This window comes from Trachurus trachurus (genome assembly GCF_905171665.1).
Source record: "Trachurus trachurus genome assembly, chromosome: 17".
Classification (NCBI taxonomy): Eukaryota; Metazoa; Chordata; class Actinopteri; order Carangiformes; family Carangidae; genus Trachurus; species Trachurus trachurus.
This window is the reverse complement of record NC_139900.1, coordinates 14,516,441-14,537,354: the sequence shown is the minus strand read 5'-3', so window position 1 is coordinate 14,537,354 and position 20,914 is coordinate 14,516,441. Positions and strand designations below refer to the sequence as shown.

The 20,914-nt window shown below is 43.1% G+C and overlaps 1 protein-coding gene across 1 annotated transcript; it reads right to left on the bottom strand.

The window, feature by feature from the left end:
• Window positions 1-93: 93 nt before the first annotated feature.
• emilin2a (elastin microfibril interfacer 2a) lies at window positions 94-19,590 on the bottom strand. The gene is made up of 9 exons (XM_083990828.1): window positions 19,288-19,590; window positions 18,499-18,624; window positions 15,986-16,176; window positions 13,849-15,831; window positions 6,340-6,690; window positions 4,698-4,751; window positions 4,122-4,181; window positions 3,740-3,880; window positions 94-1,020 (listed from the first exon to the last, which is right to left on the bottom strand). Exons 1-9 carry the CDS (start codon window positions 19,437-19,439, stop codon window positions 686-688), a joined length of 3,393 nt encoding a protein of 1,130 aa, XP_083846954.1. The 5' UTR covers window positions 19,440-19,590; the 3' UTR covers window positions 94-685.
• Window positions 19,591-20,914: the final 1,324 nt, after the last annotated feature.

The window sequence follows — 20,914 nt, the reverse complement described above, 5'->3', positions numbered from 1 at the left end:
AATCTCAGGAGTGAGCAGAAGGGGAAATTTATTTTTCATCCACACCCGTTTTACGTAATGACCCCAATTTTTTTAAATTTTTTTTTTCCCATCTAACCTTGTCTCTCTGAGCGCTGTTTTCTGAGGCTGGCCAAGTTTGTGACATTACCGGTAATTAAAGTTAGTGTTGCTAAGCCTCATTTAACAACATCAATCTCTTTATATGTGTTTATTAATCATTAATCATTCTCTGCCTCTACAGTGCAGGTTAGACAGTGAGATGAACTGAGCTCAGGCTCAAAGGTGATTGATCAAGCTTCATGGTCCAACCAGTAACATTATATTCCACTGCTATGTTGACCGTACTGAGTCTCTGAGGTGGTTTTGTTATTATAAAAATTTAATTTTATGTATTTAATGTTAATTTATAAACACTTTTACACAAGACATTCACAATAGGTACAAAAAGGCAACTTGGTAATCAGATATATTAGGAACAAATGTGTTCAGGTATCTTGGCTTAGAAATTGCAATGTCGTAGCAGAAATTTATAACTGAGGATCTTCACACAGTGGCACTGCGTGGCAGAGTAGCTACATCACAGCAAATCAGTGACAACTTTGGTTTTTCTTCAACATTTCCAGCTGTCTGGGAACAAACTAGTCCTTGCTCTCAGTGTCCCACGTGAGCTTTCCAGCTTTTCCAGCTATCGTTTGGCCTGCGGTGCGTACAGGAAGATGGCGCTGAAGGTGGAGAGGATCTCCCTGGCCTCGGTGGTGGCCAGCTGGCCCCCGGTCCGCACCAGACCCACACGGTCTCCTTTCCTCAGGGGCAGAATCAGGCTGAAGGACACCGAGCCGCCGCAGCCGCAGTGGTCTCCGGCCGGGCCCCGGTGGTAAGCGTCTCCAGGCCCCGCCGAGCTCTGCAGCTTCTGGACACTGCGGTTCGACACTGACAGGACGGCCTCCACACGATCACCCGGCTTTGCGCTGAGCAGACCTGAGACCAGGTATCGGCCATCCTGCGGCACGGTGAAGATCCCTGTAGGAGTGAGAATTGACAAAGAAAATCTTTAATTTTCAGGCTCCCGAGGTTGAAATCCATGTGGTTTTACGAGCTGTGTACTCAGTTGTCATGCAATGATGTCATTAGTTTTTGAATTTGCATAATACCACCCTTACCTGTGAGACCAGAGCGGCATCTCTACGCAAATGAGAATGACTGAGGCATCCTGGGTAATTTAGGGGCAGTGCCCGGCATTTTTAAATTGCACTCAGTGGCTTTTTATGTTTTGATGGAATGTAGACTAACTAACAATCAATTTGAATGTTTTATTTTGTGTTTCTTTTGTAGCACTATGTCTCGTAAATATTTTGACACCCTCCTTGAAACCGACCGTTCACGCTATCTGGAAAATTACAATTAATTAATCTACCGGTATGCCCATTTAGCCTCCCACAATGATCAATGACCCCACACAGTGGCCAGAAATTTCTTACCCAGACATCTACACGTATTTGGTCGAATCACCAGGTAGGTTTTGGCTAAGTGTTGTCTGTAAATAGTAGCCAACTTTTTGTTAGTTAGTTTGTCAAGCCAGTTAGGCTGAACTTTTCAATGGAGGGATGCCAGGCGCTGCCCCTAAATTACCCAGGATGCCTCAGTCACTCTCATTTGCATAAAGATGCCGCCCTGGTCTATCTGTAGAGGGGGCGGGGCCTGGTGAGCAGTGGCTCATTTGCATGTAAAGGGACAGGCACTGAAACCAGCCGTTCTGAACAGGGCTGTTTTGAGCAAATGAAAAGAGCTGTGATGTTTGATCCTTGGGGTATTTTGACCGAAGCATGTCACAGACATTTCTTTACGACACCTGGGAACTATTTTAATTTGTGGAAAAGTGGCATAATATGTCTCCTTTAACGCTGAAAGAAGATATATGAATGTAGTGCAAAAACGTATAGGCCTATATATAATGTTTGTCTCGGCCCATCAGGGACGACATCACATTGATATATTGTCACCTTATAAAAGAATCATGGCAGACATAGAGCAAACATCGGCTCATCCGGCAGACACAGAGCAACATTAGCATTCATCTGGAGTCACGTCTCTGGCCTCCAGTGGATGGGATGTCCAATATTAATCTGCTCTGTTTTCCTCTCCATCAAATATACCTCTTGTGGAAACAACGCCGCTGAGGGTGATGATGACACTGTACCCGAGTTACACGCTGTTACATTCGTGACTTGTAACCTACAGGTATGTTTGCTTTCATTCCCCTGTTTCCTAACCCGTCTTCATGGGTGATTAATAATTATATGACACACACTGTTAGGATAAGGCATTGTTTTCCTTCTGTTTCCCTCTTGTTCTCTTGTTTGTCTGCAGTTTGCCTCTTTGTATTTGTGTGTGTGAGTGAGAGGGAAGTGGGCGTGGCTTATGCTCCCTCCAGTCTCCACACACACCTGCTTCTCATCATGCAATTACCACCTCTACCTGCTGCAGTATAAAGGACCGGTTCAACTCAGCATCTCTCCACTAGATCTTTCCGTCTCTTTTAGTGCTGCTAACGCTGCGACCATGTTCGGTTTGTTCCCTGTTTTTCTCTCTCTGTATTTTATGGACTTTTTTCTAATCCTGCTCCTGTGCCTCAGATCCACTCGCCTGCTGTCCAGCTGCCTGCCACGCTCAGCTCCCATCTCATTATTGCCAGCTTGGGGTTTTCTTTGCCTTTGCCCAGCTCTGCAGGGCCGCCGTCACCATTATCCTGCCAGACTGTCTAACAAACCCCCACTGCCCTCATCACCACAACCAGACCCGGTCCACACCTTAAACTTAGACTACAACAACAGACCTAGCAGGTTCAGATCTATACCAAAACAGCACGAGGTAGTTGAAGCAACAGGCTTCAGGGCCCAGTTGTTCAAAAGGTGTAGGCTAATCTGGATCAAAATTATCTGGATTTTGAAATCCCTTTTTTTGTTAATCCACAGTCCACGTAGTCCGTTTTACTTTTACGCCAGTTGTTAAAAGCAAAGTTGGATTGGAGCAGTCTGATCCAGATACAGACTTCATGATTACCAAATCTGGATAATGATTGCTCTAAATGGGACTGCATATCACACTGAAGGCTACTAGGTAAAAAGTACATTATTCAAATACATTGCAAATATTTTTCAATGTGTTTCCAATTCATTTCATTCAAATTTCAAATTTCATTTAATTATCCAATATTTGGGAAAGGTTCTTCATTTGTGGAATAATCAAAAGTTAACTTTATTTACTTTATCACTGTAATGGTTTAAAAATTCAGGTGCAAAATATAAATCAATAAATGTGTATTTATACTACAGTATGAATGTTGTTTATTTGAGTAGTTTGAATTTAATTTTAACCACATTTTGTTCCTGAAATTCACCCCGAATCCACCAAACCGTTGGGACCAGAATAACCAATTTTTTGGTTATCCCGATGCCACTAAAAAGTTTTGAACAACACAAACTGAGGGTTTGATCCAGATTAAAACCAAGACTGGACTATGTGATCTAATCCGGTCTCAGTATCAGTTTTTTGTTTTGAACAAGCCATTTTAAAGATTTGATCCAATCCATTATCCAAAATTTAATCAGATTACCTTTGAACAACTGGGCCCAGTGATGAACGGAAGAAACAAAAGACTCAAAGGAATCAAAGTGGTTCCTGGGATATTTGCGTTTCATTAAATGTATCATAATTCTGTGTGTGTTTGTGTTTGCTGTACCTGTCTGTGGATTGTAGTGTCCGCCATCATTAACCAGGATCCTGTTGAAGCGAATGATGCCGAAGTCTCCAGAGAAAGGCTGCTGGGTGAGGCCGGCCGAGAAGGAGAAGGGATCTGCAAAGGCGCTGTTGTCCACTGAAACTGGACCCCACAGAAACACATGAGTCAGGCAGCGTCTCACTCACTCACTCACTCACTCACTTCAAAGACGTATGTATTTAGGTGTATTTGTCACCTCATCTCACTGAATACATCACTTCACATAAACCTCTCCATAAACTAATGAAATTATTTTTATGTTTTTTTCTTTCTGTACCCATGCAGCTATAGAAGTGGTGAGAGGCAGAGAGATGATTTCCAGATGGATTTTTTTTTTTTTTACCTGGTGATTGAACTGGAGCTTGATGCAGCGGGTTCCACGGCACCTTTGCTGCTACGGGAACTACAAGGTGCAAATGAAGAAAGTGTTAAGCTGGTACGTGTTCCTACTGTCAAGGCTTTGAGCCAAAGTCTGACACCTTTTTATGTTTATAGCTGTTCCAGTCATATGAGTCTCAGGTTGTGTGTTTTTAAAAAACGAATACAAAGGATCTGTTTATTCTAGTCTAGCTTTATCTGCGTCAGCCGGTGGACCGACTGACTGAACTTTGTTTCAGTCACGTATCTACTTCAACAATACCATTTCTTTAATCATAATCACCGAATGTAACATTTGCCTTGCAGCCCCGGGTAAAAAAAAAACTTTCTGGTAAGTGCCTGATGAGTTAAAATCCTTCCACAGCTCGCCCACATCTCCTTCAACTAAACACATCCAGTTCTCACTCCCTCGCACTCTAAGGCTACAAATTATTCACAGCTTTTCCAGGTTTTTTTCTTCTTCTTCTTCTGCGCTGATGTGGTAGAATGGCAAAGTCTTCACATGCATGCAATTTAACTTGATAATGAACTGCTACAATACCTTGGTGGTTGGTGGATTGCGGCTTGAAAGACACTGGCTGCAGAGGAGGATAGCCTGCAAGAGAACCAGATGAGAAACACATCATGTTTTATTATCATCTGAGGAGACGGGGTTAGTGAACGCACTTGCCAGAGGCAGCTGTTTGGTTTTCCATGCAAAAACATTATGGCAACTGAGGGACAGTTTCCCCAAGACGATATAAGAAAAGAGAAAACAGTTCATAATCCAAACTGCATAATTTTGGTTTTACAAGTGCATTTCGAGTCAAGTTGATTCTGATTTTGTTCTTTCAGGGCAATGCAGGTGTTTCTCTAGAGGCTTGACATGGATCCAAACCTGCAGGTATGTGAGCTCCAGATAAAAACTCTCAAAGACACAACTGAGAATAAAAATTGACGTGAAAAACCCACTTGCGTGGTAATGAAAGAAACCTGAAACAACTTTCATGGCTCCATATCAAAGCCAGAAGTCTTGGACTAATAGGAAGTACATGGCTTCTTCTCCCACACTATCAGGGAACAATTACTGTACAACTGCTGTCTCTAATACTGTGCTGCCAAAACATACCCATGTGAGAGTGAAAACAAAGCCTATTTTGTTGCTTCTTGTTTTCCCAAGAGGAGTCCAGTTAGTTCAACCCGGAGCTGGCAAAATCTAAGACTATCTGTTTGCTCTTCCATCCAATTTGACTCCACTAAAAAGTCATTTTGGTATAGAAATCTATTGTCTGGAGGTGGAAATAAAAAGTGTAGGGATAATTTAACGCCTGTTATTGGTTCCTTGTGTGAAAATTAAACAAAAGAACAAAAAACAGACGCCGGCTCAGTTCCAAAGTTTGTCGCTCGTCGTTAGTTTGGATGTGACTTTGAATTGACAGCAGCAATTGAAAAAGAGGAACATGAGTATATTCTGTCACACGTGCGGTGATGTTGGCTCAGCCTCGACAGCACCGCGCTAGACATGCTGTCATGTGAGTGTCATAAAAATCCTTGCTGTCATTGCAGCGATGACAGATTCTAGTTTCACCCTTCATTCATGCATCTTACAAGTCTGTGCATCAGAGACATCTGAGACGGCAGCCTGCAAATTACAGTGAAAGTTGTTGAGTATATTTGACCAACAATAGATAGCTACTAGTATTTAGTACAGTTAGTTATGCTGCAGTTCAATTAGCAATGATGGTATTTATTTAAACTTATTATATACTGTACCAACAGAAATACAGCAGCTCTGGGAAATTCTGTTTTTCGATATGAGCTACGTACTGTATGTCTATTGTTGTTGTTCTGGGGAATTAAACATTACGATAAGCATGGGAGAAAGATTTTGTAGCTGATAGTTATGTTTTAATATGCAAGCGGCAGAAGTAAGCAGTTTAAAGACACAATGTAGGATCCAAAACACAACAAACGGATTGCAGTTTTTTTTAATTTTTTTTATGGTACTTGCCTCTGTAATTTGCAGGCTACAATTTACAGCATTGCCAAATCCAGTTTTGTGCTAAAAAAAATCCCCATGGTGAAACTACAAGGAGACTCAGATGTTTTGTTGTTCGGTCCAGATCAATCAAATAAAACATAAAAAGGATGAATGTCGGTCTAGAAAACCAAAAGGTCATTGTGAACATTATAGTGTCTCTCACCTGGTGCACCTGCGAACCCTTTGACAGGCGTGCTAGACGACGAGTGCTCGGAGCCTCTCCTCACGGTCACCCTGCGGACGTAGCCCGGAGGTCCGGCCTCGCCCGTCTCCACCACCGGCCTTACGGGAACCAGGGGAACCAGAGTGTGGTGGCCTGGTTGCTGGGGGCTGGACGGCTGCCTCGGTGGAGTGATGATCTTGTTTGTGTGCGTGTTGGGCTGCACCGGTTGGCCGGGGTTGTAAGGCTGTCTGGGGCTGGACGGCGGTGGCGGGATGATTAGAGGGATATGGATTTGCTGTATTCGAGTTCTGGTTGGAGTGGTTTCCGGCCTCTCTGGTCTCAAAGTCATTCCTAAAAAAAAAGACATAAGAAAAAGGAGCAAATATGTAAATATATCAGTTTATAATTCACTTCCCAACCATATGATAGGCTTTATGATCTGTGATGATTATGGAAAACGCTGTTAGTGAATCACACAAGCCTCTGGTGTAATTTTTGTTTACTTATCCAACTTCCTCTCTCACATTCAGACCACATCCCTCCCTTCGCTTGTGAAATCTCCTCAATATCTTGTACTCTGATAACGAGCCAAATTAGACCAGGCCTGCTCTGCACCTTGGAGCTTTTTTTTTTTTCTCAACCGGTACCCTTATTATTACCCTTCATAAAAACAAACCAGGCGGTCGATTTGACTTTTAGGCAACGAGAACCATCTGAAGAGAAACAGGTTGGCTGCTTGCCAGACCCCCTGAGGGCGCAGACATCACATGGGCCTCTGAGGTGGATGCAGAGACGCTGCGAGAGCGTCCCGGGGACAACAAAAAGTAATTACAGTACCTGCTTTGTGTCAGCCCCTTCTCACAACCAGGTGTCGGACAGATTTGTGTCGCGCTGTATTTTCTGGCTTCAGTAAACGGTCTGTACGTTTATATGACTTGTTTGGTGCACCGGGGCGGGCACATACAACTGTATCTGTCGTGCCATTTTCGACCTTGTGGGTGAGGTTGGGCATAAATGGAGCCTGGCTAACAGGATTACAGTAATGTCATTCATGCAGAGACACTTGCATCAAGGAAATGACCACTTATTGCAAATGATTATGGTGGGAAAAGGCTCTGCTCTTTAGCAAAGCTCTCAGACACAGTATACAAAAGACTCTACAGGGAGAATAAGCATATTAACTATTATACAGAGAGATGCACAAATGTTAAATCTCATCAAGCCATCACTGCCATAATGTTTCAATGCATAATGGAGATGAGATGGCAAACAGCGATGCATCAGCAAGCCGTGTAGATATGATGGTGTCAGTAGTGTAATGGTGAGAAGGCCAAGGCATAAAGGCCACCTCCTGTATGCTGTGTAGCTATACATCTGATTTGGATGTTTCAAATCAGCTGATTGTTGATGATGTTATTCAAAAGGATAGTTTAACATTTTGGCAAATTTGCCTAGTGCCATAATCCCTATAGTCATAGCAGTAGGTTCATTACCTTTAATTATCAGTGCATGTTGTTTTGAGATCCGAAGAGACGTGAGCTGCTCAGTGAACACAATGGAGGTGAACGGTACAGGTCCCCTGTCCCTCATCAAACTCATCAAATACACAATCCAACAACTCCAAAACGCTCTCATGGAGAAGTTGTGACCTGCACAGTCACCATGCTATGAATTAATAATGTAACATTACAAGACAGAATTGTTTTCGAGGCAAATGCGTAGCCGGAAACTACATTTCAAAAGCACAAGTTGTTCTGAGTATTTGCTTCATGTGTCGTAATGTTACATAATTTGTACATGATTATCTCAGCGTGGTGAATGTGCAGGTCACAACTTCTCCGCTAGAGCACTTGGATTGTTGGATTGTGTATTTGATGAGTTTGATGAGGGACAGGGGACCTGTCCATTGTGTTCACTGAGCAGCTCGCATCTCTGCCCCGTGGATCTCAAAACAACATGCACCGATAATTAAAGGTAATGAACCTTCTCCTATATAAGGATTATGGCAACAGGCTCATTTGCCAAAATGTTGAACTATCCCTTTAAGCACTGTGGGTGATTGAGCCAAACGCTAACGTAAGCATGCTCACAACAAAACTGTCGACATACTGGGCAGTAATGTGGAGCATGTTCACGTCTCAGTCTATGTATGTGCACTGTTGATGAGGGGGTCTCCTCTGTGTGTGTGTGTCTCTTGCGCTACTCGCACACACACAAGAGGAAACATATGTTTCCATATGAGTGTGTGTGTGGCGGGGGGGGCACATCTGTTGCTGATGGTGTTATGCTATGCAGTTAGTAGCTGTAAGGCAATATGCAATGTAGCAATATGGCAGGAAAAGACAAGGAAGGAGAAAAAGACAAGCTGGCAAACACTGAACAAAGTATATTATTAGAAAGAGTCAAACATTGGCTTTTCTTGTTCTTCTTGTGTTTATAGAGGACTTTTGTTAGCATTAGCCACATGAATGTAAACTTTGGTATTTTATTAGTTGGTGCGCTGCTGCATTTTCTTAACTCTCAACTAGATGAGTTTATTAGATTTTCCACTTTCTATTTCCAAGGTCAAGAATAAACGTTCACACTAATTTCACAGGGTAGCCTACAGTACCTTTAAAGGACTTTGTGGCATCTTGAAACTAGTGTAATCGTTTATGAGTTCTGCCAAAGCAAACAACATTATAATGATTGAAACTGTGCACTGATTCCTGCACTCAGGCGAAGTGATCAATCTAAAAGTACCTGAGAATAATCATGTTATATTAGAGTCAGATTCTTACTCTGGATTATGAAAGTAATCAGACACTCTGTTTTTTTTTTATCAAATAAAACATCAACAACAAATTTTCCCTTCCAACTGCAAGCGAGTGGCACCACAAGCTACTCAGAAACCACATGTATAATCAAAAACAAATTAAAACCACCAATCATCATGTACTGAGATAATCAGAAATCTCTTCTTCATTTCCTCCCTATGCCTCCTTCAGGATGCCAGTTGCCTGAGTGCATATTTCCCATGAGCTCTCAGCCTGCTTCTCACTAAGGGGGCAACCGCAAGAGTCGGGGAAAAAAACACAGTGAAGGGCGCGTGCACATACAGTACACACAGACTGAGCTGGTGCAACCGAAAAAGGATTCACCAAAACCAGATGTTATTGTTTACATGCAGATTGAGACATCGTAGGTAGGCGGATCGGAGGGATGCTTTAGTCACCGGTGGCTGCAGCTTTTGGGTGACAGTGCAATGAGTGTTTCAAACGCGTCGGCGAGCATCATGTAGTATTGCAACAGACAAGTCGATCATGCGATGGAAAATGGTGTCAAGGGGCACGGAGCAGGGTGTGGTGACGGCGGTGGTGGTGGTGGTTACACACACACACACGTACAATAATGCATCACTCACAGTCTGTCTGACATACATTATCCTCTTTTCATTTTCTCTATATGCACATGGACACAATTTCATCGTCCACCCCCCATTTTCCTCCACTGATATTAATGATGGGAGTTTCAAACTGTGCACCACATGGCAGACCTCTGGGACTCCCGTTATGTATCTGGCTCCACTCTCCTCTGAAGACTTTCAGATGGGCTCCCGGGTTAAGAGATGGAAACACCTCACCTCACGGCTTTTCAGATGTCTCTGGGGGAAACTGTTGGAGTCAAAGCGCCCCCTCAAAAAATCCGGTGCTGACTAAATATATACTGTGTGTGTGTGTGTGTGTATGTGTGTGTGGCACTGTCAAATACAATTTTCCATTCTTCCCCAGCAGACACGCTTCGACTTCAAAAAGGCCTTTGATGTCTTGTTTCTCTTGTGTTCCCTCATCACAGTAGACAGTTAATCTCACTGCCTGTCTCACCGATATAAAGTCAGAATGATCAATTGCAAAGTATTGATCCATGAAATCAAAGCATTCATTTTATTCCAGCTTTTTTTTCTCCCCTCTTTTTTTTGTTGATATTTTTGATAGCCTCCCTTGTCAATGCATACTTACAGGGAGAGGGAGGAGGAGAAGTCCTCTGCACTCTTGGAAGGACAAATCGGAAGAGAAAAAAAAATAGTGGCCAGAAGGAGAGAGGATGAGAGAGAGCAATTCAGAGATAAGACAGAGAGAGAGAGAGACAGAGAGAGAGAGAGAGAGAGACAGAGAGAGAGAGAGAGAGAGAGAGAGAGAGAGAGAGAGAGAGAGAGAGAGAGAAGAAGAAGGGAAATGACAGGGAAGTTATTTGAGCTGGGCTGGGATCGCCTCCAAAAAAAAAGGAGTAGAAAAAAAAAACAGCTTGAGAGTCAAATGAGAAAATTCAGCACAAGACGGCTGATTAGTCACTGTCAGAATAAGGAACAGTGTGCTCCAGCTCCTTGAGAGCAGAAGCTCTTTACATATTTCTACGTTTCCTAATAACCTCTATCAAGCCGGTTAGATACTGAAAAACTGTTATTTCAAAATAACAAAATGCACGAGAGTTAAACTTTGAAATGAGGCAAGATTTAAGAGTCTGCTTTGCCTTGAGCAGCTGCTGAACTCCACCTCCCTATTGGAGAGAAAGACCATGCAGGAGAAAACCCATAAGTCGTGGTGCAGTTGTAGTAAACCACCACCGCCGCGGCTGCAGCAGCTGCTGCTGAGGGCAAATCAATGCCAACATTTTGCAACTGAAGTCACACGAATCCATTCAGCAGTCGCATTGAGTAAGGGCAAAGCTATTCCACTTAATCTTTCAGTTATGCTATTACAACACCTCATCTGTTCCCAGCCTCCTCGGGGTCTTCATATGACTGTGTGGAGAATATGAGCAGAGAGGAAACATTTCAGTAGGTTCGCAACCACCACCACACCCAGAGAGCTGGGAGTTTTCGTGGAATTTTTTATATTTTTTATCTCTATTTAGAGTATTTTTCTCTTTCCCAAGCTTGGACAAAACATTAAATTCTGGGCCACACAGCCAAACAAACCTTCTCATCATGAGATTTACAATACAGATTGTGTATACAAAGTGTAAGAATACGATGATCTTTGCCATTCAAAGGGAATGTCTCAGGACATTTTGGAAATGTAATATCTGGTTAATTGTAAAAAGTTGGATGGGAAATCCGATACTTCTCTGATATCTTGATAGTCATTGGGAGTCTTAACTAAATTATCTCAGAACACAATATGTAAACAATTATTCAGCTTCTATCCAAATGAACAAAATCCAGCTACCAGCACCTCACTAATAAAACTTACTACTTTATATCTTGTTTGTTAAATCGATACAAAATCACTGCAGTAAATATGTGCCAAACCATTTCTTGATCAGGACCAGTTGCTTTGACAACCAAGCAGCAACTCCAGGAAGTTAAATTGTGAGATTTAGGGGTGGACTTTTGTTACATTTGGACGGAGCTTTTTCCCCTATCAGCTGTGGGTGGTCCCTTTAACATGAGTTTGGTATCAATCTTCTCATCTGACTCTAAGCAAGAAAGTGAACTAGTGTGGGCTATTTTCACTACCACTGTCATGCCTGTACTGTAATCCTTTTAAACGCAGCATAGTAATAAAAAACACGACAAAATGGAAATAGCTACTTCTGACTATCATCACCTCTATAGCAAATTTCACAGTCATGAGTCAGTACGCACAGTTCTCTCTGATTTAATGCCGGGAAGAAGTGCAGTATAATGTTCCATGTACGGTAATGAAATCAAATATCACAGTTTGGAAATAACTGGCCATCTTTGGCGAAGAGTGAAATGGAATACAAAATGCCTTCACGCACTCTGTCTCTCTACACCACAACCATTAATCCATCCACCTTCCATTCCTCCTCAGGTCTCTCTATCACACAACTGCTTTTTGGACGATGGTTTCAGAAAGGGAGGCACCGGTGGTGGGGCCCAAGTCATGACATCACAAGCGAGGGTAGTTGAAGCATCTGGTCCTGGGTGTGGAGCCCTGCTTCTCCCCTCTCCATCAAGAGTGGCTCCAGCAGTGAGTCAGGGCCCTTAATGAAGACCAGATTCTGCTCATAAGGCTGAGGTCACCCGACGGGAATCTCTGGAGGTTGGTATGTGTACATGTGCAAGGAGAAAGAGGGAGGTGTATTGTGTATGCGTGTATGAGTGTGTGTGTTTTTGTGTGTGGTGAGACACTGAGCACTGAGGTTGAGGTTCTGTGGTATGAGTAGAAAAAGCTATGTCATGGTGCAAGAAAGAAGATCTCACAGCTCAACATGGTCATAAAGGGAGTGGGCAAGATGGAACAATCTACAAGGGTTAGGTTTCGGGTTCTGACATTTACATAAGGGAGTAATGAGGCGCGAAACAGTGCGAGTAAATCATAGCTAGGAGGGTCTGAGACCGGAATATAAACTTAGCTTGGCATGTGAAAATTTAAGATTCAGTTTACCTGTCACATTCCTGACATTAAAACTGGGAAATTCTTAGGACAACATGAATCTAAGTCACAGGAAGTTTCCATTGTGGGCCTCTGCCTCTCGGTGCCGGGACATATTGAATGACATACTCAAGGCAAGCACAGGAGGCCCAGTGAACTCGTGTCCTCCCACTCCGGGAAATACCCTGTGGTCATTCATGGGATCTGATCCTTCCTTCCAAGCCTCCATGTAAACCAGGCAAAGCAGAATGCATTATATGGGGGGGATTATCTCCAGGAACAGTTTGTGTTTACACAGATGTTAATCACACTTGATAAATTGAAAGTTAGGGAGGAAGCTGAAAAAAAGATTGTGTATTTAGTTTTTGTGTCTTTATCCAACTTATTTTGAGTGTATTTTGGTGCTTGACTGTGCTAATGCTGGAATCAGCTGAAAATGCAGAACCAACCAACAGACATTTAAGCAGCAAAATTGTGCCGTAATCTATGTCTAATTACTCATCTTGATCTAGTAAGACCTCAGTCCTAGCACTAATGAATGCATGATCCAAGAACTTAATGCCAGCAGCTGGCCAGGGGTGCAGAGGGGAGAAAGTAGGCAGAAGTTTGAACTTCTTTTTCAAGCTCTTTTTTCATCATTTCACAGCTTCTTCTGTACAAATGAAGCACAGTCCTCTAAATGTCTTCCAGGGAGACCCACCCAATTTGCACTGTTGCTCCTCTACGTCAGCAGGCTTTTCTGCTTTGCCTTTGAGTGTGACTGCTATAAAAAGCTATAAACGCCCTTGCTTTCCTTTATGTTCAGATGATAACAATGCACAGTGCCCTAGCCTTGATTCCTCATTTCAGTTTCCTTTCAGGAAGAGACCCAGTCAAACTGTAGACACCAACTACCAAGGTTTACCACGACATCAATGGCACTGAGTTAAATTCTATTGTATAGTGATAAACCTTAAACCTTAAAATGGGCCTCATTGCCAGGCTTCTATGTATCAAATGGCAACATTGATAAATATGAACTCACATTAACCTTTCATCTCAGTGAAAGACCATTAGGTCCTGAGATCACCTCCTTTTAAAGACAGTACCACAAACAGCCAATGATATCACTGAAGTATCACCAACTCACCTGGCTCTTTGGCAGCAACATCTTTCAAAACGTGTTTGGCCATCTGGGATAGTTGCCCTTGGAGCTTCTGCACAGAGTTCTGCAGTGCGACGATGTCTGCGCCATGATTTCCACAGGTCACGTTCATCCTGGAGACACAGTCACGCATACCGCCGACATGTCTCTCCAGTCCGTCTTTCAGCTCTTTGATGTTGGCAGAAACGCCGTCTAATCTTCCACACACTTTTTCAAGTCTGCTCACTCGACCATCCACGGCAGAAATGCCATCAGAAACGCCCGCTGTGTTGTGTTTACACTCTCTCAGTTCAGTGGACACCTGTCTACTGAGCGCATCGAGCCCGTTCTTCAGCGCCTCCACCTGACGTCTTGTGTCATCTGCATGACCACCAGCGGGTACTGCAAGAACTGGTGTCCGGCGGTCCCATGTTGGACTCCGAGCACCACTCTGCTCCGCATGGCAGCAGGTAGAGTTTATTCTTTCCACATCCTGGTTGTATTTGCTCAAGGAGTCACTTAACCCGCTAACAGCACCGGCCAGGCCAAGCACATTATCTTGGAGATTAATTAATCCCCTCTGGAAGTCATCCATTGTTCTGGCACGACGGTCATGTTCAGTTGAGTATCTCTCAACCATGTCCTTCAGTTGCTTGAGCTTGTCTGTGTTGGTAGTGACATTTGTGTGAAGAACGTCCAGGTCGTTCCTATACCGGCTCAGGTCCTTCACAATGTTTCCTAGGCCATTAGATGTGCTTGGGGAACTTGCTGCACCTTCAGTATTTCCTGAGGCTGAACATCCTGCAGAGCATAACTCTCCAACAGCATTGATCTTGTGCTCCAAACCGTCAACAAGGAACTTGTTGTTAGTGACTTGAGCCTGCAGGGCATCCATGGAGTCACTAAACATTCCTGGGAATGAATTGTTGCTTATTTCCACCAGCATGTTGGTAAACTGATCCTCCACGTGGCTGACGCGGTCGTCCAGGAGCTGACGTAGTGCTGCCACCTCTTCTGAAATAGTTCGGGTCAGCTTCTCTTCAATGTAGAAACAGTGAGTTTCTGCATTTTCTTCTGTGATGTTTATACGGGCCTCCAGCTCTTCAATCATTGGACCAAAATCATTGTCTACCTGAGGTGCGGACAGATGCAGCAGCTCGTTGTCAATACGTACATTCAGGATGCGGTGAGCCTCAGCAATACGATCAATCTCACGCCACAGGTCTTTGTGGTCACTGTGGTCCTCTTTCTCCTTGGATGGATCCGTCTGCCTCTGGGTTCGAACAGGTCCGTCTGCAGCAGCCATGTCCAGACGCAGTGCCCGGATCTCCTTTTTCAGGTCAGCCTCCTTGGAGTTCACCAGTTTGGTCAGGCTCACCAAACCATGGTCACAGCTGTCTTCACAGGTCTTCTGCAAGCTCTGGATCTTGTCATTGCATGAGGTTTGTAACTTGGCCACGTGTTCTTCCACATTCTGGTCTAGCTCCTTCTTCATCTTCTCAAATTTTCCATCAATGTAGGTCTGTACAATATCAAACTCTGTGATGGCCGGAGCCTGAGCTTGAGAGGCATCCATCAGGACACGGATCTGACCCTCATGACTCGTCATGGTTCCTCTTAGGTCTTCCAAAGCCTCATCTTTACTTTTCAATGCATTGTTGATATCATCCAACCGGGCCACTATTTTCTCTATGGCCTTGTCTCCAGCAATCCCTCCTCTGGTGGCCTGGTGTCCATCAAGCACTCCTGGGCTGTCCTCCGTACCTGCAGTCACAGAGCTGTCTGGACGCATGTTGTTAAGAAGTGTCACCAGCATCTTCTTTGTGTCTTCCTGCAGGTCCGTGCGGACGTTGGCAGTTAGCCCCGACAAAGCAGACTGGAGATCCAGGACTGTCTGAGAGAGGCGCTGCACTTCCCCCTCAAGGAGACGCACCTTATCTGTCCCACCGTGTCTTGTCTCATGGTGCCCTGTCTCTCTCCGCTCTGGCCCTATAATCACAAAATGCACAAGTACACACAAGTGATTATATCTTCTATGAGAATAGTTTCATTTAGCAGTTTAAAGGTTAAATTTGGCATTTGTATTATAATTTACAGCAAACTAATAAAAACACAGATGGTAGAATAGAAAAAGGTGTCTTACGCTGTGTGTGTCTGGGTATATATCCAGGATTTGGTGGGAGGTAAGGCTGTGTTCCCTGCACTGTTTGTCGATCCGGGGGTGGTTTTAAATCTTTACAGTCTGGACCTTGGTAACCAGGACAGCATCTCCACTCTAACTCTGTGACAGTCTTGTGGGCAATCTTGTACGTGGGTCGAAACCGGGTTTTATATCTGTAAAACAAGGCAGAGTAATCAATAACTTTTGTTTCATCAAAATTTTAAGCCAATGTGGATATGAAATGGGAAACACACAGCTTCATGTCCATGACCAAAACCAGAGCATTTGGAAAGTGTTATCAGTGTTACTCCTGTCTTTTTGTAAAAACATGTGTTGTTTTTCCATGCAAGAGCGACCTTCCAGACAGAAGAAAGAAACGGTTTCAATGATTTATATTTTTATTGGAAACTGTTGTTGTACAAACACCAAAATGTCTGATTCCTGGGTATGGACATTTTAGAGCTTCTCTACTCTTAACACTACATTAATGTCAAACTTTCTAGCCAAGGCAAACAGTTCCCAAAGAAACAATAGATTACATCACTTTCCTGAAGGCAGGGGTCATGTCATGTGGAACATCTGGAAAGTTGCTGTCGAAATGGTTATCTTTGCTCATTTCCCAACTGTCACCCTTACTGACGCTCCCGTTCTAGATTGATGAATAGGGCAAAAGGAAACTGAAAACCTGTAGGACAATCATACTTCACAGTCCGGCTGTAATCAACTTAAATCTCACCCTATTTTGAGACTTGCAGCCTGCACCGTGTGTCATAACTAAATGTGAAAACTTGAGGTGTCTACTCTCACTTTCAGCTTCTTCTTGCTTCACACAGGAACTTGGAAATGTGCACTGGTGACCTAAGAAATAACAGTTTCCAGGGATGATCTTTCCACAGCATTGTGGAAATATTTTGTTTCTAAACTAATAATGATTCATAAAGTGAAACCACATTAAAATTGCAACACAACATCTCCCTGTGCAGAATTACTGACAACTTACTCCCAATTACTGGTAGGAATACGTCCATTTACAGGAAGCATTTACAAAGGAAGATCATGATTTGTTTGATTTTTTTTGGCTTAAATCAAACATTGTGTTACTTGAACATGATTTATCATCTTATCAAAGTTAGGAGAAAGGAAGAAAATAGTAGTGTTGAGAAAAGCCCATGCTGCCAGACTTCCAAAATATACACAAAACTATTTCAAAAATATACACAAGAAGTAGATTTTGTAGTGTCTTTGTAAATATTTGGGTTTCACATTTGAAATGCACTTTGAATTCCTATAATAAATCTTCCGCACCACTCCCAACTGTTTATATCTACAGGGACATTAATTCAGCACAGAGGTGTGGAGTGCAGCTCCTGGATACAACTCGGATGAGATTCTTTTTGATGTGCTTTTCGAATGAAATGATATCCCAGAATGATGATGAAAGCTACTACAGGATATCGAGTTATGTTACATTGAGGGCCAATATACCTGCTAATGACAAATCAGCAGCTGTGAACCATCTGTTCATGTGTGATAACACATATTCAAATACAAGATGGGACTAGATAAATGCAGATTTAGAGGTTTTAATAATTTGAAATGAATAAATGAATCAAGCTTTGATGCTTGGACCAAAAGGTTGCGCTGGTCTAAATATAAATAAACATTCTGAGTACATAATGGTGATTAACTTTTTTCAGTTGTTACCAATCAATATACAAATATGATGCAGACAACTTGGTTCCCTGATAGGGTTCAATCGGGGACCCTGACCAATATAGCATAGTAGTAGGCCCTGGTTAGACCCTGAGCAGAATAAACAAATCATGCATCATAGATATGTGAAAAATCTTTAGATTGAATTTGATCAAAGACCATTCTGAATTTGGTTCAAAAATGTAATTATCTCCTTTGGGAAAACATATTTGTATTACTGTTCAACATACTGATGTGTACATGTATCCATGGTATTCTGTACTGGGAATGGTGCAGCTATATTTCCCCGGAGAGAGAAAAGGGGAGTGAAGTGTGATGAATTGGGATTATTAGACCTAAACTGTTAAGGTCCTTTTGTCTAAATGTAACCGGGACTTACAATAGTGTGTCCATTTTTCAGATACAGGTCTAGGAGAGTCCAAGGATTGTATTTCCCTGTTTTCTTTTCCCTTAACCTGAACCTCACCTCATTCCTACTATTAAACTGTATTGGCTTCCTATTTCTGAGCCTCTGGATCCAAACTTTTACCTTAGTCCCAATCATGTTTAGGCAACATTTCCTGCACAACCATTTTGCCTTCTTTTTTCTCTTTCTGAGAACTGTGCATTTTTGGCTCTGACAGTGGAGTTTCTTCAGTCACATAACATTTCTACTGCCTGGTCTCTTCCAAAAAAACATTCTGTACAGTATCAGTAGCTACTCCAGTCTGTCTCATCTGCTACATCTAAACATGCACCCTTGACCCCTTTTTTCCCCTTTGCCCCCCACTCTGGATGCTCACGTCACTTGCTGCTGGCAGTCGGGCTGGTAGGCTGGGCAGGGGGCCACCACGGGCTCCTCGAAGCTCTCCACACCCCCCTGCACGGCGCAGCTCACGTTCTTGTGCACCACATAGGCGCACCAGTTCCTGAGGAGAGAGGCAGATATAAACAAGAGCTCCTAGATGTACTATTTTACCAAGATTTATTTTTGGGAGAACACTTGTGCGAGCACCAAAGAAAAACAGCCGGGCTTTTCTTATTTTAGTAATTTGGCCATAAAAGTATAATAACTAGTTCCATATGCGTTACTGAACTTTCTCTGGAGGGTGCGTAATTTCAGTTTTCCTCCCTTTTTCTCCTCGCAAGTCTATTATGAATTATCAGGAAACGGCTGCTAATGCACTAATAGTGTGTGTTCCAGATGAGAGATTAGACTAATCACTGACATTCCTGCATTTATCTGGATCGTATCACCTATGGCCACACTGGCAGAGCTCGAGCCGTATTTAGACACAGGCTGATAACACACAGGCACAGTCGACTACAGATAGATATGACCAAAAGAGGCTAAAACTTCACCGATCTGAGGTCATACCGATCGATGAGAAGTTTGGAAGTAATCGCGTTTTTATTGGCAACTGTGCTGCACCACAAGCGCACAGCCTTCACCTTCTGGGAAAAGTGCGATTAGAGAAACGCCCGAGAGGAACTGCGTTTGAAGAAGCTTTTTTCTTTCTTTCTTTCTTTTTAGAAATCAGAAAAAGTTTAGATAGTTCGCAATAAAAGTTCAAAAAGAAAACATTTCCTACCTGTTTCTGTGTCTGTGCACCACTCCAGTGTATGCAGACCCTTGGAACAAGCCATAAGAGGAGGAGGAGGGAGACTCGTACGTGAAGTGAAAGTTTAAAAACAGTGTGAAAAGTGTCCACCGCCAATCCATCTCTCCATGTCTGTGATTCATACTCAACAAACGCTTCAAAATAAATATTCCCAACACAGAAACGACTGGACCACTCAGTTGTTATCAGGCGCGATGTTCCCTCAAACCAAAGTCACATTGCCCCAGTGACTGAACCAACTCTAATAACTCAAGTTTGGGGAAGTCCACATCCAGTGCTGCTCCCTTGGAATGACGTTAAGGCCCCACACCCTCCTCCCAAAAACACAGATGAGGGAAGAAAAAAACAACACTCCCCCTGCCTTAAAACGTTTATAGTAGATGTCCAGGCTTGTAGTAGTTCATCTTTAATGTAGTTATTCTTAGAGGTCATTAATCAATGAAAGAGACGATGCCACCAAAGAGGACTTGGGATGCAGCTTGATTAAGTCTTTCTCAGCCAACAGCCATTAATTCACACCTCAGTGATCAACATAAGAGGATAATGTCTTTTGAATGCAGCCTCCAGTGTTAAAGGTGTGTGCAGGGGCAGCCGGGTGCTGATGATATTCATGACCAGGGATAACAACAGTGATTTACATTAATTCTGCCTGGCTGGTGAAGAGGGATATTGTGTGTGTCTGTGTGGAGGGGAGAGAGAAAGTATCATGTCTGTTCTTTTCTCCAACACATTGAATCCCTCACCGAGCAAATTCCATTTTTTAAGCCAAACGGAGCAATTTGCTGAGCAATATCTCAGTGTGCACAGAGACAGAAAGTAGCACATTAGTTACACAAGAGCTTCAATTCACAGCACTCCAGGCAGGAATTCATTGTCAGTGCAGGGCCATGTAAAAAAAAAAAGTGTGAGCACAAGAAGATTTTCCATGCACATGGCAGGTGCTGTGAAAATTGTTTTTGTCAGATGGCCTTAAGCAATTTCACCCTAGAAACCGAGGGAGATAGTGAGTTAAACGAAGGCAGAGTGAGCATGCATAACACCAGATAGGGGCCTAATGATTCAGGGGGATGCTGTGAAACCTTATGGGGGTGGAAACATACAAACACACACACTCGGACAGACACAAACAGTTTGAGACACATACACAGACATATATATCCACAAGTTATGGCTCCTCCCTGGCTCAAAGGAGCCCTTTACCAGTGAACAAGCTTTTTTCTGAACTGCTGTCAGACCAGAGATAGCCCTTCCTAAAAATAAGCCTGCGCTATTTCATCAGGCAGTGTGTACTGGGCCCGCCGACTGAGAGATGCTGGAATAGGTTATGTAAGTGGAGGATGTCTGCAGGGGATTGATTTTAAAGTGTTTCATCAACATGAGCAAGCTTGAGGCAAACTTGACATGTCATTATCTATCATCATATCATATCACTTGAACAACCCTTTAATGAGATTATTGACAATCTTATATTGATTTTCTCTGGCTCCTTTCCCCCCTCATTCTCACGCACCATCCTGACCCACATTATGTATCCGACAAACGTCAACATCGCTGGCTATTCAGACTCAGAGAGGGGAAAAACAATCGTTGGTTAACA

What these genes read in the sequence shown, in the direction of transcription:
- emilin2a (XM_083990828.1), bottom strand. Translation starts at nt 19,439, where the DNA reads ATGAATCACAGACATGGAGAGATGGATTGGCGGTGGACACTTTTCACA. An exon ending in TGTTGCTGCCAAAGAGCCAG is followed by an intron (nt 6,691 to 13,848) that starts GTGAGTTGGTGA and finishes CTTTTTTTTTAG; the next exon opens with GAATGACTTTGAGACCAGAG. An exon ending in AGCTCCAGTTCAATCACCAG is followed by an intron (nt 3,881 to 4,121) that starts GTAAAAAAAAAA and finishes TGTGGGGTCCAG; the next exon opens with TTTCAGTGGACAACAGCGCC.